General features: G+C 35.2%; 4 protein-coding genes across 4 annotated transcripts; 3 read left to right on the plus strand and 1 right to left on the minus strand.

Annotated features, from left to right (window-relative positions):
* Positions 1 to 2,074: 2,074 nt before the first annotated feature.
* LOC9309557 (probable CCR4-associated factor 1 homolog 10) lies at positions 2,075 to 3,664 on the plus strand. Its single transcript, XM_021021091.1, has 2 exons — positions 2,075 to 2,355; positions 2,464 to 3,664. The coding sequence occupies exon 2, from the start codon at positions 2,575 to 2,577 to the stop codon at positions 3,403 to 3,405; it is 831 nt and encodes a 276-aa protein (XP_020876750.1). The 5' UTR covers positions 2,075 to 2,355; positions 2,464 to 2,574; the 3' UTR covers positions 3,406 to 3,664.
* A 4,084-nt stretch (positions 3,665 to 7,748) lies between these two features.
* Positions 7,749 to 9,399, plus strand: LOC9307516 (zinc finger protein 3). Its single transcript, XM_002871400.2, has one exon. It carries the CDS (start codon positions 8,372 to 8,374, stop codon positions 9,179 to 9,181), a length of 810 nt encoding a protein of 269 aa, XP_002871446.1. The 5' UTR covers positions 7,749 to 8,371; the 3' UTR covers positions 9,182 to 9,399.
* Positions 9,400 to 11,504: 2,105 nt separating this feature from the next.
* Positions 11,505 to 12,657, minus strand: LOC9307517 (histone H3.3). Its single transcript, XM_021021101.1, has 3 exons — positions 12,368 to 12,657; positions 11,945 to 12,112; positions 11,505 to 11,844 (listed from the first exon to the last, which is right to left on the minus strand). The coding sequence occupies exons 1-3, from the start codon at positions 12,437 to 12,439 to the stop codon at positions 11,674 to 11,676; spliced, it is 411 nt and encodes a 136-aa protein (XP_020876760.1). The 5' UTR covers positions 12,440 to 12,657; the 3' UTR covers positions 11,505 to 11,673.
* Positions 12,658 to 16,146: 3,489 nt separating this feature from the next.
* LOC9309558 (auxin-responsive protein SAUR50) lies at positions 16,147 to 17,385 on the plus strand. Its single transcript, XM_002871401.2, has one exon. The coding sequence runs from the start codon at positions 16,577 to 16,579 to the stop codon at positions 17,021 to 17,023; it is 447 nt and encodes a 148-aa protein (XP_002871447.1). The 5' UTR covers positions 16,147 to 16,576; the 3' UTR covers positions 17,024 to 17,385.
* The last annotated feature ends 491 nt before the right edge of the window (positions 17,386 to 17,876 follow it).

Raw genomic sequence — 17,876 nt, forward strand, 5'->3', positions numbered from 1 at the left:
ATCTTTACGACAATCCAGAAGGCCATAAACTTAAAGAAATATTTCGTGCTACACGATTTATCTAAATTAAATTATACGTGTACGTAATACTAAATAATTTATCTACGTTAAATACATGCAACGTTAAATAATTCTTTCTAATTTAAGTAAATTTATAAAATTTTAGTTTTTTTTTATTTTGGTTTTAAATGTAGAATTTTAATTAGACGAGCAGGTAATTACGTGTTGAAACATATTTTTGGAGGACAACAATTAAGCAGATTTTGTTTATATATGTAAGAAAAATTATGCAGAATCTTTTGATGTTGGTATGTGTTGGATTCCATAAGATTTTTTTTTTTTAAATGGTCGGATGATGAAACCATCATCTAGTATTTTGTGGCTGGGCTTGATATTACTTGTTTATTTTTTAATTTCTAGAAAAATGTACGCAATTATTTTATAGAAAACCATATAATACATTAGTTTATATAAAAAACGAATTAATTATTACAAAGCCACGGATTATGCTTGAGGGTAAGTGGGAAGCACGATGATGCCTTGACTCCGTAAGAATAATTAGAATCAATATTCCTTTATCCCCTTTTCTTCCTAATTAATAGTTGCCTGTTTAAAAAAAAAAAATTTGGTCCTCGTTTGAGTTGGAGAATCTTTTCATGAAATATTTTTTAGAAGACAAAATTGGTTACGCTCGTGAAAATTGGAAGCTTTTTTTTTTCTTTCTTAAATCTAAAATGATTCTATTCATGAACGAAGATGATTGTAACAAGTGATGCATGTATCTCTATCAAACGTCTTCCCCTTCGTAGTATAATGGCGACTTGTAACTTGTAAGGTAGAAAATCAAAGTCAATCATATTATAATTACAATTACTTTGTTTAGCCTGGGAGCGGGGTTACAGGCGGGTGGAGTTGGAGGTGGATTCGGAGTTGGTGGTGGGTTTTCTTAAGTCAGGGATCAGCGATGCTCATCCATTGGCGTTCCTGGTACGCTTGTGCCATGGCTCTTTATCAAGGGACTGGATAGTCCGGGTTGCTCACGTGTATAGGGAGGCTAATCGTCTCGCAGACGGATTAGCGAACTATGCGTTTTCTTTGCAGTTAGGTTTTCATTCTTTTGATTCTTGTCCTGATGTAGTCCGTTCGATAATGTTAGAGGATACGGCTGGGACAGAGTTCCCACGTCAAGTACGATTGTAATTTTTTAGTTTGCTTTAATAAATGGTGGGAGATAATTATCTCCCCTCCCCTACCAAAAAAAAAAAAAAACAAATCCTTTTTCATAACATACCATAATTTAAATAAATTATCGGAAAATGCTACATGAGGAAACAAATCCGAAATTAAAAGAATTTACTTGAAAAAAAAAACAAATCCGAAATTAGAGAGTTTAAATGGGAAAAAAAATCTAATCTTATGTTTTCTTCAATTTTTGTGAGACAATTCGTACAAAAATTATTACAACGTAATGTAAAATTGGGAGATCATCCGTACGAATATTATTACCACGTGATATAAAACTGAGTTAAAAATATAAGAAAAGAAGTTTTAAGGTTCTTAAAATCATCTGGCTGACTAGCTCTATAGCAAAAATGGATAATGTGGATGATATATGATCAATATAAGATCACAACAATCTGTTTCTTAACTATAAATTTAGACTTGTACAAAATTAAAAATGCAGTTGAGTTTATACAACTTTTCCTATAAGTTTTCTGTTTGGTAAAAGAAAATCTGCGCAACCAAGGGTTAAACTGTTGATCTTTGCATCTCATATCTAGCCTTCAACCACTGAGCCACGGTAAACCTTTTTCCTATAAGTTTGTCACAATAAGGTATAACAATTATTTTATCCATACTGTACCATATGCTATAAAACACATAAAAATCAGAAAAATAAAATAATAATGGAGGTAGGTCTATAAAAAAAAAAAGATCATGGAAGTTACAAACGAACGGAATTTCCGTGATTCACATAAATAAAATTGGTCATCATATCACATTCGCATCATTAAAAATACTATTATTAAAATAATTAAATTATTAGAAAACGGACAGTATGGATAAAATAATTGGTAACTGGCCAAAACGTAATGATTGATGTAAGAAGGCGCACGGCAAAACGGCGTCGTATAAACTTTACATCGTCAAGTAAAACGGCATCGTCAAGGCTCACACTTGTCTTTATTTATCACTTCATCGTCTCCAAAAAGCTTAACCACTTGAAACCTCTCTCTCTCTCTCTCTCTCTCTCTCTCTGGTTGACCCGATAATTTCTCTCTCGCAGACGCACAGATCTCTCTTCGAATCTGCTAGATCTGTTCGTTTTCTTACATCTGTATTGCGAAACCTCAGGTAATTTCTTACTTTCATTTCGAATTTCATTTATTTTAGCAAAGGGTTTGGTTTTTGAAAACGCGGTTTCTGATCTTCTCGGTGTTTGTTGTTGTTTTTTTTTCTCAGATCGGAAGGTTTTGTTTACAGATCTAGCGATTCTCCGTTACAAGTTTCGTTGTATTTCCGAGTTCCGACGTATGCTTTGTTTTCAGATCTGGGTTTGTTGTATCTCTAGAAATGGCGGAGACTTTGAAAGAAGATTCGATTATGATTCGAGAGGTTTGGGATTACAATTTGGTTGAAGAATTCGCGTTGATCCGTGAGATTGTTGACAAATTCAGCTATATCGCTATGGATACTGAGTTTCCAGGTGTGGTTTTGAAGCCTGTTGCTACTTTTAAGTACAATAATGATCTTAACTATAGGACTCTCAAGGAAAATGTTGATTTGTTGAAATTGATTCAAGTTGGTTTAACGTTTTCTGATGAGAATGGGAATCTTCCCACTTGTGGGACGGATAAGTTCTGCATCTGGCAATTCAATTTCCGTGAGTTCAATATCGGTGAGGATATCTACGCCAGCGAGTCGATTGAGCTGTTGCGTCAGTGTGGGATTGATTTCAAGAAGAACATTGAGAAAGGTATTGATGTGGTTAGGTTTGGTGAGCTTATGATGTCGTCTGGGATTGTTTTGAACGATGCTATCTCGTGGGTTACTTTCCATGGAGGATATGATTTCGGGTATCTGGTTAAACTGTTGACTTGCAAGGAATTACCTCTCAAGCAAGCTGATTTCTTCAAGCTACTGTATGTGTATTTCCCTACGGTTTACGACATCAAGCACTTGATGACGTTCTGCAACGGACTGTTTGGCGGATTGAACAGACTCGCTGAGCTAATGGGAGTGGAAAGAGTTGGGATTTGTCATCAAGCTGGGTCAGATAGCTTGCTCACCTTAGGCTCGTTTAGGAAGCTCAAGGAACGTTATTTCCCGGGATCAACTGAGAAATACACTGGAGTCTTGTATGGTCTAGGTGTGGAAGATGGTACTACTACTGTTGCTAATTAAGAAGAAAGATACTTGAAAATTCCAGGGAACTGCAGTTAGATTTTTCTTTAGACTTTGTGAGTGTGAGACCAATTAGAATTGTCTTTGTGTAAATTGGCAAATTTGGTGTAGTAAGTGACTTGTTGTGTCTTTGTTGCTGTTGTTTTCAGGAAAACCCCTTCTGATCAAAACTGAGGGGTTTTTGTTTTTAGCTTGAGTTTCTGAATGTATATCAATTCAGCTACCCGTTTATTTAATAAATAATCTCCAATTTTATATTTTCCTCTCTTTCTTTTTGGTGTGTGTTCTTACTAATGACCACTGTATAACTTGACAGTGTCTTCTTGTAGTAGCGTTTGCTTGTTCCAGCTTGCAGGTACTGTGTAATTCTTTGTAACCATATATCAGTCTGAGGATGCAAACGGGTAAGTTTTATGTTGAATAGAATGTTGAATCTTCTTCCTCTTTCCTTTGATACGGGTTGATAAGAAGAACAGTGGACTTCTTATGCTAAAAATTATCTGACTTCTTATGCTAAAAATTATCTGTTTATACAATAAAAAAGCTGGAAACTGTTATAAACCATATGGATGGACTCCATAACCGGCCCATGGCCCATTAGGGTTTTACCCAGTGTTCTAAAAAGCGGTCTAGGCGGTCGCCTAGGCCCCGACTAGGCGCTAGGCTCTCATGCGACGCCTAGATAACCGCCTTGACCGCCTAAAATTACATAGATCTTGTTTAATGTATTTTTTCAATTTCAATTAGAGTTTTATTTATATATATAGTTATAAATATTCATATATTGTTTAATATAAATATAAATAAATATTTTATCTAATTTTTATTTATAATTTCATAATTTTTAGTTTTATATAGATATTTTATATAACTTTTATATATAATATCATATTGATAATGTTTTATGTTATAAACGTCTAAACCGCCTAAAAAATCGTCTAGGCCCCGATTAGGCGTTCTAGGCGCTAGGCACTGGGTCACCGCCCGCTTAGCGCCTAGCGCTTTTTTGAACACTGGTTTTACCTTATTCTCTGTATCATGCTATTATCCTTGTATATATATCCCTTATACTATTAATGAAAGACACAGTTCACAACAGAAACTATGGTAATCGATTGATGAATATATTTGTTCTTTTGGTGGTCTTAGACTCTTAGTTAATCTGGAGGAGAATCACATACGTATGTTGCATTTGCCAATCACCTCAAGAGCCAAGAGCCAATCTATTATCATATTGTATAATGGAGTAGCATTCTACATGCAATCAATGTTTGTTTGGCCAAGTATTCTTATTCCTATTCTAACGTCATCTGAGTCGCAAGTGGTACAGAAGATTACGAGATGTGACTGATTGAGACGTAGCTCATTCAATTGCCGAAGAATTTTTTTTTTTATCAGCATGTTGGAAGTATTATGTCAAATGTGGTTTTGTTTGGTATATGAACTCAGATTCCACCAAGATAAATAAATTATTAGTTTCTCAAAACCTTATATATTTCATTTTCTTTACACTTTTTTGCAACGGGACGAAAATGGTTATTAAACTTTTTTTTTTTTTGGTTCTTATACATTACACGAAATTGTTTGATGGTCGAAAAAATATGATTCAATAGCTTTGATAGCAATATGACACGAGAAATAAAGTAAAAAGAAGAAAACAAAAGCAATACGGCAAATGTCCGAGTCACTATTATGTAGGTGTGGCAGAGAATCAAATCTACTTGACTACTTGTTAGTATTACAGAAGAAACAGTACTTGTTAGTCCTGTCTTTAACGGCTTCTCTGAGTCTCTTCACGTGGCAACAATTGTTTGTGTGTTGGGATTCTGATCTGGGCCTTCGTTGTGGGCTTTGGTCACTAGTCCTTGGAGGTGAGAGAACATTGACTTGTGATCAAATTCACTATTATCAAAATATGGATTACTTTTTTAAAAAAATGTTCTTTACATCATCACCTAATACATATCACTATATCAGACTTGATTTGAGTCATTTAGTGTTATTGTATTGTGTTTGCGATGTGTTGTTTTGTATTATTTGTTATCGTTGAAGAAGTTTTGTTAAGCCTAAACATATGTAAAATAAATAAAAATGAATGTTGAAACATCAATTGACGAAACCAAAAAGACATGCATGTTTATCAATTTGCTTGCGACAAGCAAAATATCAGTGCCAACCCTAGTTATAACGATTAAGAGTTATCAACTTAGTATGATATATCCTTGTGATTCCAAAAAAAAGCTGTCAAGCACCCACTTATTTTATGAGTTTTTTTTTTTTGTTGCTGTACTTGATTGCGGAAAAAATGGTAACTATGATTAGGGATATTTATATTTTATTGTTCAAAAATGAAGAGTAAGGTTAAGATGGAGTTCTGGAATGTACTTTCTGCCTAATTTCGGACGAGACAGAGCAAATCTAATTAAAAAGATTCAGCTGATTTGTGATTATTACTGATAACACGAACAGTGTTTATATCTGTAATCATCCATGTGGGGGTGTTTCTCCTGCACCACTTGTCTCACTTCCCCTTTCTCAATCATGTTTCTTGTTTTTAATGCTATTTTACAAGTCACAATAATAATTAATATGATGCCTATACAGTCTTAAGTTATTCTAAAGTTCATACTAGTGTGCATAAAGACTACTATGACATTAGAAAATATTTCATGAAAGAACTAAAAAGTAGAAGACTAGGGAACAAATCATCAAACACTTCAGATTTTTCGGAAATACAAAATTTTGTAAGTCTCTTACATGTAATAGTCAATCAAATTTTTAATTATAATACTAACAATTGATTCACCGAATCAGCTTCACATATTTCTTTAATTCTGGATCGTTTGTACCATTGGACCCACGAATTATATATAGGTCGCATTCGACAAAATACTCAACATACTTAAACTAGTTGTCCTAACAATTAGTTCTTTGGATTTTACTTACCTATTTTTTTTAATCCGAGTTCCACTACATATAATTTATGCTAAAGTTTGGGAGAAATATAAATAAATATGTATCTAAAGATTCGTATCCCGAGCACAGATGAGACGCTTTGTCGTTTCACTTTGTTTTCCCACCCAAACCAGAACAATTTTATTGGCCTTCGAATATTTCAAAAATCAAACAATATTCATTTGATAATTATTGTCGTGATAACCCGCTCTTGTCGCATTCGAATCCAAATATTATGAAACAAAGTACATGATAAATGTTAAATTATATAAATCCATTCAAATTGGTATTTAAAATGATTGCAAAAGATGTCAAGAAATTAGAGTAGAAAAGAAAAAGACTTTAACGCAACTCTCAAGCAGATTTGAAGTTTGAACAGCTGAGGTGGCTCCAGAAACCAAAGTGTTAATTTGGTTGTGAAAGAAGGGTGATATTAATCATGTCACTTAATTCATATGTTAATAAAACTCAAGTGGATCAGATATAATGATGAAACGAATCTCTATGATTAGCAGAAACAAACTCAAGTAATCATGGTTTCAACACAAAGAATGTGACACCGTTGCTAAGGTCTTCTAGTCCTAGAGACTATATATCATGGGTACAAGAATTTTTTTTTACGAAGAATCATATAAAAAGTGGCAATCACTGGGAAGTAGAATGAGTTTCGTATTCGAAAACCTTTCACCATAAAATCCGGGTGGTGCTTCCCAAACTATTAAGGATTCCAATAGATATACTAAAGAGGAAGGAGAGTGAACATGAAGCAAACTTTAAAAGGAAGAAGTGAAAAGAGGACAAAAGAGAGTTTAACAGTAGAAAGCTAAAAAGGAAACAGAGATGGCCACTTTCATCTCCAAGTTTCTAAAGTACACAGAAACATCAAACATACCTGAATAATTTCACTTGGTCCACTCTCTCCTTCTCTCTCTCTCTCTCTCTTGTCATTGAGCATCCTTTTCAATTTCATTGTCACTTGTTGTCATCTTCATACACTCCGTGAATATTACAACAAGTTGTCGTTTCATCCAAACAAATAAAACCGGTCCCAGTTTCAGAAGATCTTTTGAACTGCCAAGCTTTCTTTTGTCTTGTTCCCCCCTCCAAGTCCTTTTTTTCCTCATACAAAAGAGTCTATAAAGTCTCCATTAGTTTACAACTAGTGAATACTACTGTACATATTCAATGTAAGATTTGTAGGTTGGGCTAAGGAGGGTTTAGCCATTTCCTTACACACATATCCGCGGCTGCATACGCTTATACCATAAGAAGACGAGTTGGGGCCTATTAGAATCTGTCCACAGAAATACAACGCATCCATCAATCAGAGCTGGATTTAGCAAAATATCAAGCATAGTTCTGAATAAAAAAGTTCATGAACTCACCAGGACGAAATATAACTCATTTGAAAGGCTTTCTTGAATTAAGGCCAAGTCTATACATGTTATTGGAATCAACCTGGGTATAAGAAAAAGAATACGACATGTATACTCTTTGTTGAAGCACTTTTAAGCACATAAAGGCAATAGACTGAGAGAACAGAAAAAAAAGAAGCTAATAAAATTATGCATGATAAAGAATAGAGATTGGTTTATTGAAGGAGAAAGCAGCCCAAAAAAAGGTTGATGTGAAGTGAAAGTTGCTCCTACAAAGGGATAAACACAGAGGTATTAATTGGTGGAGTTCCAATCAGCTTCAAGTGTTTTGTTGTGTCTTTGTGTGTGTGTCGTGTGTGTCAGCAAACAAGACCTACCCATCTCTCTTTCTCTATCTCTCTCATATTCTTACTACTTTTCTCCACTTATTACAAAACTCAAAAGCATTTGTAGTGAGTCTATTCTTTCCTTATATAGCATCAACTTCTGCTCCCACTTATGAGATAAAAAACTAAATTTTTATGCTTCTTTTTTTCTTAGGCTATATAGCTATTAGTCCAGAAGGTGAGAGCGAAAGAGACAATTGAAGGGAACAAAACCATCACCTGGAAAATTATATACCCTCTTTGCCCCTCATGGAGTCTTCCAGCGGAAAGCCAAGATCATCTGATTCCTCATGCATCGTTTCTGCATCCACCACTCTTCCATTTCCAGATTCCCCAAAGCTGAACCTAAAAAATTACAACAGAGACGCAGAAGCGGCACGAGATCATGACCAAATAGAAGGAGAGGAAGGTGTAAGGCTTGAACTTATGCTAGCAGGATATGATTCTAGTCAACCACAGCTCAATCAAGAACTCAATCTCCTCAACTGCTTAGAGGCAGGTGTAGTCACTCCAAGTTTTAACGGGTCAAGTTCCACTGAACAGAAGCTCTTCTCATGCAACTACTGTCAAAGAACATTCTACAGCTCACAGGCGCTTGGTGGTCACCAAAACGCCCACAAAAGAGAAAGGACTTTGGCAAAGCGAGGGCAACGGATGGCATCTGCCGCAGCTTTCGGGCATCCATATAGCTTTGCTCCAGTCCCGTTCCATGGGCAGTACAGCAACAGATCCTTGGGTATTCAGGCGCACTCAATGAGTCACAAGCTAAGTTCATATAACGTGTTTGGTGGTGAGTATGGTCAGATCAATTGGTCAAGGATACCACTAGTTCAGCAACCAGCCATAGGAAAACTAACTTCAACAGAGAATCATTATAATCATCATCAGATGATGATTGCTCCACCGTTGACTTCCACATGTGAAAACATCGGTAGGTTCGATGTTGGAAGGATTCCAGTAGATTTACCAACTTCCGAACTATGGCAGAGAGGCGAGGAATTGTTGAAGCCAGCTGAAGAAGAACAGCAGAAGAACCTTGACTTGTCCCTTAAACTCTGAAATTCTTTTCTTTTCTTTTTTTTGGGTTTTGCTCTGAAATTGGTTTCCTTGAGCCAAGTCTCTCCTCGAGCTTTTTTTTCTTTGTGCTGGTTTTTTGTTGTCATTGATGTCTACACCAGTATTATTCAATTGTTAGTAATCTTGTGAGTATATCTTCTACCATAGATTTATGATGTACATCTTTCCACATTTCTACAAGTTTGAGTTTTTCAACTAGACATCAATGGATTTCTTATAGACAGCCAACAACCATAGAATAGTGAGTGAAGTTCCTAGAAACGAAGAGAAACTTTTTTAGTGTATGAAAGAAAGAGATTATCTTGAGATCTAAGGGAAGATTTGTTGTCATGGAAACCAGAAAAAGACTTATTATTAAGTCAGAGTTGTGATACCTAAAAGTAAGAAAAACATTCTTTTATTGAAAAGTGGTTAACAAGACACACAAGAAAGCAAAAACAAATATAAAATAAGAACTTGTTAGTTGTGATGATGACAAGAAGCAAAGAGTCCAGAAGAACAAACATAATTAATACAACAGATGATCCTAATAATGCAGCTAATAACAAATCATGAAATAATCAAGAATCCAATGAAATCTTTGTGAGACCCCAAAATATGTGTACACTAGACAAAGAGTGACTAGTGTTTGGCCTTTAGGATGAATCTATACGCACTACCTAGATATACATAAATAGAATGTACAAATAACCATGTGCGTATGATGCACAAAAGGTGGGACAAGAGTCAAGACTTATGAGACTAAAACACAAATTTAAAAGGGCTTCATATAATTCTAATGGACTGACTCCAACTTCTCTACACATCTTGAGATGAAACATTTCAAATGAATAAAACATCAAACTGAGGATCTTTTCATGAGCTTTCACACAGAACGAAGTTTCAGTATTTCAGAAACTTAAGAAAACAAAAGATTGCTGAACAGGTTTATGAATAACTAGCAAGCAAGGGAGGCAAGTTAGGGGAACCAGACGATCCTCTCAATAAGTAGCATACACGAGATTATGGCCAACCTGAATATACCACTCTAACACAAAAGGACAAGATAGAAGCCAAAATAACTCACAAATATCAAAATTGGACACAGCTACACTGAACACCAAACGTTGGACAATAACAAATGTTGGCATATGAATCTGAAATACTAAAGATTATCAAACTCTTCACCTAGAACCAAATAGAAGTATGTAGACTTTCTTCCCAATAAACATTTAAGGCACAAGACAGATCATCATGTTTGTTTTCAGATACAGAATTGGCCACAAGCAACAAAAAAAAAGAATGAAAACAGACCTTAATGAATAAAACAAAGAAGAAACAAACACCAAGGCAGACAATAACACATGTGGAATAAAAATCTAGTGGAACCAAACCTCATTGAATAACTCTTGGGTCCATTTTGATCTACTTGTATGCATACCACAAATCTGACCCAACAATACTCTTCAATCTGAGTCACACTTTCCTGAAACACATAGCAAGAAAAAAAGATATTGATGGATCATTTATCAGGTTGCTACCAAATGACATCCACAGGTCAGCTGATTAATTGACTAATCAATGCAAGTGAAAATGTATCCCTTGTGAAGCACCATCTTCTCCTACAACGCAATGAGCATAAGAAAAAAAAGAAAGAAATCTTTGATTGCACTGAGAAAATTTCCAGTGTTCTCTTATTTTGCAATTGACAACATTGCTAAACGATACGAATATTTATTTAAGGCTAAGTTTAAATAAATCATTTTTCATTACTCTGAGATTCAAGCATTTTGATAATCCGACTGAGCATTTCGCCGGCAAATACATATGAAGCTGAACCTACAAATCACTCGAATTCCTAATATTTGGCACAGTAATCTCAATGAAATTAAAAAAGATGTTGGACTTCTCACCAGAAACCAGGCATGTACCGGAGTTTCGCCGGAGCTTACGTGAGGACTCCGAGTTTTCGAACAAAGTTCACGAGCAGGTAATCTAGAATTTTAAAAGGCCCAATAACAAGCCCATTATATTAAATTTTAAACATACTGTGAAAACAAGAAAAGGCTTCGTGATGTCTCTTTATTCTTTTTCATACCAAATATACGAAGCCCATATTGACATCGAGAACCACCCTTTTAAATATAAAAACCAAAAGACAATAATTTTGAATTTTCGGCAACATCTTAAATTTTATACCAACCATTTTATCCACTAAAATCTATCCAATCAAATTAATAATCATCTTCGTGTCAAAATTATCGGTTATATTCTGGGTTATGGGCTAAATCGAAACAGTAACTCAAAAGAAATCAACAAGAACCGATAAAGAAAGGAAAGATTTTATCATTGCTTTGCTTAAAACGGAGCTGTAAGTAGAACAATTAACAACACCATGTACTTGGTAAGAAAAATAAAAGAGTAAAAGGAAAGAAGAATCCCAAACACACTAATACATCAACGTAAAAATCTAAATCGAATTAGGTAAAAAAAACTTAAGCACGTTCTCCACGAATCCTTCTAGCCAATTGAATGTCCTTAGGCATGATCGTAACCCTTTTAGCGTGAATAGCGCAAAGATTGGTATCCTCGAAAAGTCCAACAAGGTATGCCTCAGCCGCCTCTTGAAGAGCTAACACCGCGTGACTCTGAAACCTCAGATCCGTCTGCAAATTCCAATTCACAAATTAGTAAACCTAATTCCACAATATCATCTCAATCCGCCGCTAATCTATCTAGGATCAAGTTTATGAGAATTAATTGTACCTTGAAGTCCTGAGCGATTTCACGAACGAGACGCTGGAAGGGAAGCTTGCGGATCAACAATTCAGTGCTCTTCTGGTATTTACGAATCTCACGAAGAGCGACGGTTCCGGGACGGTAACGGTGAGGCTTCTTGACTCCTCCGGTGGTCGGTGCAGATTTCCTCGCCGCCTGTATTTAAAGAATTCGTTAGAGACGCAATCAAAAATTCAGCTTAGATATAAACCCTAGATCCCCTTTCAACCAATTTCATCAGCAAAAAAATCAAAACCTCAAGATTCCACCTAAATTAAGATCATAAACTCAAATTTCAACTAAATTTACAAAACCTAGGTCATCTTTTACTGATTTAAAACTCCTAATTCAACGCAAATTTGAACCCTAGATCTACTTATTGCGTACAAGACGAGAGATGAAAGAACAAACCTTGGTGGCAAGCTGCTTCCTGGGAGCTTTACCTCCGGTGGATTTCCTAGCGGTTTGCTTGGTACGAGCCATTGTCTTCTCAAAGATGTGACTTTTCGAAAAGCTTGAGAGGATTCGATTTGATTATCAAAAAGCGAGTTTTGTTTTCTTGATGATTGTTGTGGGGGAATTGTAAAAGGTTATTATATATATATATATATATATAGGTGAATGTTTAGTCGGTTAATATTAGGAAATACAGAAGTGGTCCAATCTGCACATTTTTGACGGTCAAGATTCGACTGATGTGAGAGAAACTGACGTTGGCGATCCGCGTCCTCGCTTCTGATTGGTTTAATTCTTGGGAGGATCGGTGACGTGGACATTTTGTGTTTCTTTTCTACGTTTGAAGTAATCACGATTTTAGTTGGGTTAAAGAAAAAGGTAATGACGATTTTATCTACTTGTTTGATAATTAGCATTGATGGGCCGTATCTCTTGGTAAGGCGTGTACCGTTGGGTTCAGGCCCAACTGATAAGGCATTGAGAGTTCTTCAGCTGTGTTTTGATCGATCCGAGATCCGAGATGTGACGTTGATCGGAGTCAGGTTGGTCTTGTAAAAAACATCACATGACATATGTTGAACACATTTCAGTCCAACTTTGACATATGACATATGATGTTCTGAAGTTGTTCAATGTACACATTATTACTTCATTTTGAATTATAAACTCTAAAATTTGATGTAATTTGGTATTAGAACATAAAACACATTCCAGCCCAACTCGAACGAAAAATTCAATCCACCAGACATCATGTTGAGATGAATGATTAGAAAAAGTTATTATCTCATTGAATCGTGTTACAACATTATTATATTTCTAATGGAATGTTACGTCTTTGCAGGAAATGAAAAACAATAGGTTAACCAAGGAAATATAAGAACTTCACGAAAGTAAGTAGGCTTCTAACAATAAAAACAGAGACTGGATGTCAAAGGTCAAAAGAAGAGAGGAAAATGGGGGAGACTCCGGCTAGGACCGAGTGTGCTCATCGATCTAAATGACTTGCATTTAGAAAACATAATCTTCACTAATCGTACAAGTTTATATTAGCCCATACAACACTACATAATCTCGATTTAAACTTTATCATATGGTATAAGTTACGCGTTACGACGAAACCTTTGTGTTATAAGAGATGTCTAAAGACTGTTGCTTAAATAAATCCAAAGCCTAAACCAAAGATTGCATGTTCCGCGCACTACACTCGTATGTCTTGATCACATTTAACGTAGAGTTCTTAGAATAAGTCTTTCCTTTATCTTATCAAATAAACACAAAGATACAAGTTAGAGTTTAATTTGTCCCTAATAGGCATTTATAAAGTGATTTGGCAATTTTTTAACAGAACATATGTTCTTGCGTTCTATTTGTATGATAATCTTTTCAGAAGGTTTCTTTTTAAAAAGAAATGAGTGGATAGTTAACGAATTCACTATACAAAAGTTATACATAAAAAGCTATATTTAATACCAAACATTATTCAAGTAACAAGTTTATCCCTTCTGGCTTCTGCTTGTGGCCAATTAAGCCTAATTTCAAATGCGTCAAAATACAATTTTAATAACACTATACATGTTTTAAGGAAAGAAAATAACTTTGTCTATATCTCTCTGATGAAATTTAATTAGGTAAGCAAGTTTTTCTCCTTTCCTTTTTGTAAGGGGATGAGCAAAATTATAGTATAGACCCGTTCTCTGTCTACTTTTTGGATATTGTTGGTTCAACAAATGACATTACACAAACGATAGTAATCGATGAGATAGTTGATCAACCATCATTAAAGTTATAAGTGGTTGATCCCAATTAAAATCTAGGAGTAGTATATACCAAAACATACCATTTAATGAATTCACATGGAACAATAATACTAAACGAGATATGCTTAAGAAGATCAAATTAAACGAGAAGATCCTTAGAACCCAACAAGTAAGGGTTAGTAGTAACTAACCCAAGGGGAATGTATCCAAGTTCCATATCATGCACTTGGAATATTGACCCAAGTTTATTTATTTGAATACATATATTTATAATATTTGCATTTAATTCATCTTTCCTTTGGTATATTTAACTTGATTGTAATATAATAACTTGATTTCAATTGATACTATTAAAATTTAAAAATATATTATAAGCAAATCACGTCACATGCATAATATGTAGGATAATATGTGATATATAGGATCGATGGATAAGAGCTCGAGGTTTGGATTATTGATCAACCATTGTATTTTGATATTGGTCTGGATCACTCCCACACTTTATCTTATACTGTAATCTATTCTGGGGGCTATATAATTGACAACATTTTTTCCCTTGAAAATGTACGATTTAATAACTGATAATGTGAGAGACAATCAGAATCAAGTTTACATTTGCTCCAAATATTAAACGAGAAATATTTTGGGTTCTTGTTGGAGTTGAGACGTTAGCGCACATGGTGGCTTGGCCACTTGGACACATTCGTAAACTACAAAAACTAGTGTTTTGGTACGCCGCATTACATTATTGTTCGTTTCTTATAAAATACTTATCTCTAGAAAATAAATTAAATTGATTTGCCTGTGATGATGTAATCTTTACAACAGAATTTATGTTTTGATTATAGTATACAATTAAAATTACATTTGTATAAGTACATTTAATTTCCTCCCTTTTCCTGCTACGCATGCATGCATGTGGTGGGTTTCATTTATTTCTTCTATTAATTAACCAAGAACTTCACACTTCCGCGCGCTGAAATTATAGACTAATCTTATGAAGACATAATTTAGTATTTGTTATAAACCACATTAGGATGAACTCCATAACCGTGGCCCAGAGGGCCCATGTCCACGTTCTAGAAGACTTACTCAATGACGGTTTATGTTAGTCTTAGTGGGCTTTGGGCTTTAGAGTTTCCTAGCCCAATTGGGATTTGTTTCCCCTATTGTGTATATATATATGTTATAACTCCATTCATTAATGATAAAAATACACGAGATTCATAACAGTATTCATTAAAAATTTGAAAATATATTATTTTTCTCGAACATTTTTCTATTGTTTAGTTTGAAGATTTGAAAGCTTTGAGCCTTTGACCCTAGAGCGGCGGTTGAAGCCACGCCTTTGCCTGTAACTTAGAACACTTTTTAACATCTTAAAACATTTATATTTTTAAACTGGATTGTATATATAAATAATTATCTGCTATCTTTTGCTCGATGATATAATGGCAGGCTTGCCGCTTACATGCAGATGCAGTTCCCAATTATGGAATCGTTTAGGGCCTTTAAATTTGACGTCGCCTCCTATAAACCAAAGATTTTGCTGCTCAAGATGAGAGATCAGGAATAGAAATTTGCACATTTTGGTTCGAGAAATAGCTACATAGTGTAAAGACATAAAGACTTTTGATTATACATCAAACAAGGTGGTGAATATAAAGAGAGAAATGACTCACTGTGTCTCTGAATCTCAAGGTGGTGTTTTAAAGTCTTTCCAAAGACTGGTCTTCTTGTCCAGCACATGCTCTTATTTCCCTACCACATACTACAAATTATTTCTCTTTCTTTAATACGTGACACTTCCTTTTGTAACCACGCTTACTGGTTTTTTACATTACTAATCATTGCCAATTTCATTCAATTATAATACTAAGCAATTCTTTGTCTCTAATGACTGCCACTTTAACATGTTTTTCCATGATAGTCTCTCATTATATAGCATATTTATTACAAACATAGCTAGGAGCCTAGGATTTATATAAACCAATAATCAACCACTAATTTTCACATGTCGAATCCATCATAAATCAGACATATCCAATGCATCAAGAAGAAAAAAACATACAAGATCTTTAATGTTTCCTCCTCTTCAGAATCGTATCTAATATCTCTGCTAACATAATAATTAAAACTAATCTCCCGAGTAAATTAATCTAATCCATAATAACACACACTAGCTAATCATGTTTCATCCGACGCAAGAAGCCAAAAGTAAGAACCAATATGGCAATCTAGTAATTATCTCGTAATCCTAAGGGCTTTATGTTACTCTCTTTACTATATAAACCTCGTCCCTCCCAAAAACTCTCAAACCTCTCTACCTCACATTTTCTCTGTTTCTCAAACTTTCTCGTCTAAGAAAATACCTCACATTCGCTAAAGCTTGAGTAATCGGAAAAAAATGGCTGGAGGTATCGGAAAATGTAGCAAGATCCGACACATTGTGAAGCTAAGGCAAATGCTCCGGCAATGGCGGAACAAGGCGCGGATGTCTTCTGTCAGAAGATCTGTGCCGTCGGATGTGCCGTCAGGACACGTGGCGGTTTACGTTGGGAGCAGTTGCAGGAGATTTGTGGTGCGCGCGACGTATCTGAACCATCCAATCCTGATGAATCACTTGGTTAAGGCTGAAGAGGAGTTCGGTTTTGCTAACCAGGGACCGTTGGTTATCCCATGTGAAGAATCGGTTTTTGAGGAATCGATTCGGTTTATAACTCGGTCAAGTCGGTTTACTTGTACCGATGATTTAAAGAAGAATTGCCACGATGGTATTATAAGCAAGCTGGATCTTTTGATGGAATCTCGGCCGTTGCTTCACGGCGTCTCTGAGAAGGCTATCATCTGGTGACCAGAAAGAAAATTGCATTCAATTCTGACTCGGTATTGAAGGGTTTTGAATAACCGGGTTCAGGTTAGTAAATTCAAGTCGGTGGGAGATGGCCGTGAAAGGTGGGATGATTCATTCCACCTGAGTCGTCCCGGGTTCGAATCCGAGTTCAGGAAAAAAAAAACCGTGATTTAGTTTTGGTGACTGATTCCATATTTCCCATTCAGTTTATTTATTTATTGTTTTTTTTTACCTCATCACATTTATTTATTAATTTTATTTTCATATTCTTTGGATCAAATTTATTTTCAAATTGACCACGATTGTAACCTAGCATTTCTGTTGTCGTTGTATCACCATTTGAATACATTTATCTTCTTTCATCACTGCACACAAATCTTTGTCTACATTAATGTTCGTTGTTGCCATCCAAAAAATCGATAATGATTCTAGTGTAGTGGTTTGTGATAGTATTATCGTTGCGCCATCATGATTTAAACCCATACAAATGATACAATACATGTAGTCAAAAATTTGCACTAGATGTTGTTACTACGGTCCTCAAATTTGGGTTTCGCTAGCAACTTTGTTTATTTGAACGCCTTTGTGACAGCCGACTAAACTTGAAGAACACCCTAACCTAAATGGGTTTAAGCCCAGGGCATATGATTTGTTTTGGACTTAGATATCTATACCCAAACTCATAACTTTTGCAGGATGAGTCTGAACCGGGCTTGAAGCATTGGTCGTAATTAACATGTTTGTTTAGTGTTTAGTAACAACTAGAACTGGCGATTTATGAGAATTAAAATTAAGTAATACGGCCAATAGCGGATGCAGCCCAAGGATAACTCTTGTCATCTGAAAATCATCA

This window comes from Arabidopsis lyrata (genome assembly GCF_000004255.2).
Source record: "Arabidopsis lyrata subsp. lyrata unplaced genomic scaffold ARALYscaffold_6, whole genome shotgun sequence".
Classification (NCBI taxonomy): Eukaryota; Viridiplantae; Streptophyta; class Magnoliopsida; order Brassicales; family Brassicaceae; genus Arabidopsis; species Arabidopsis lyrata.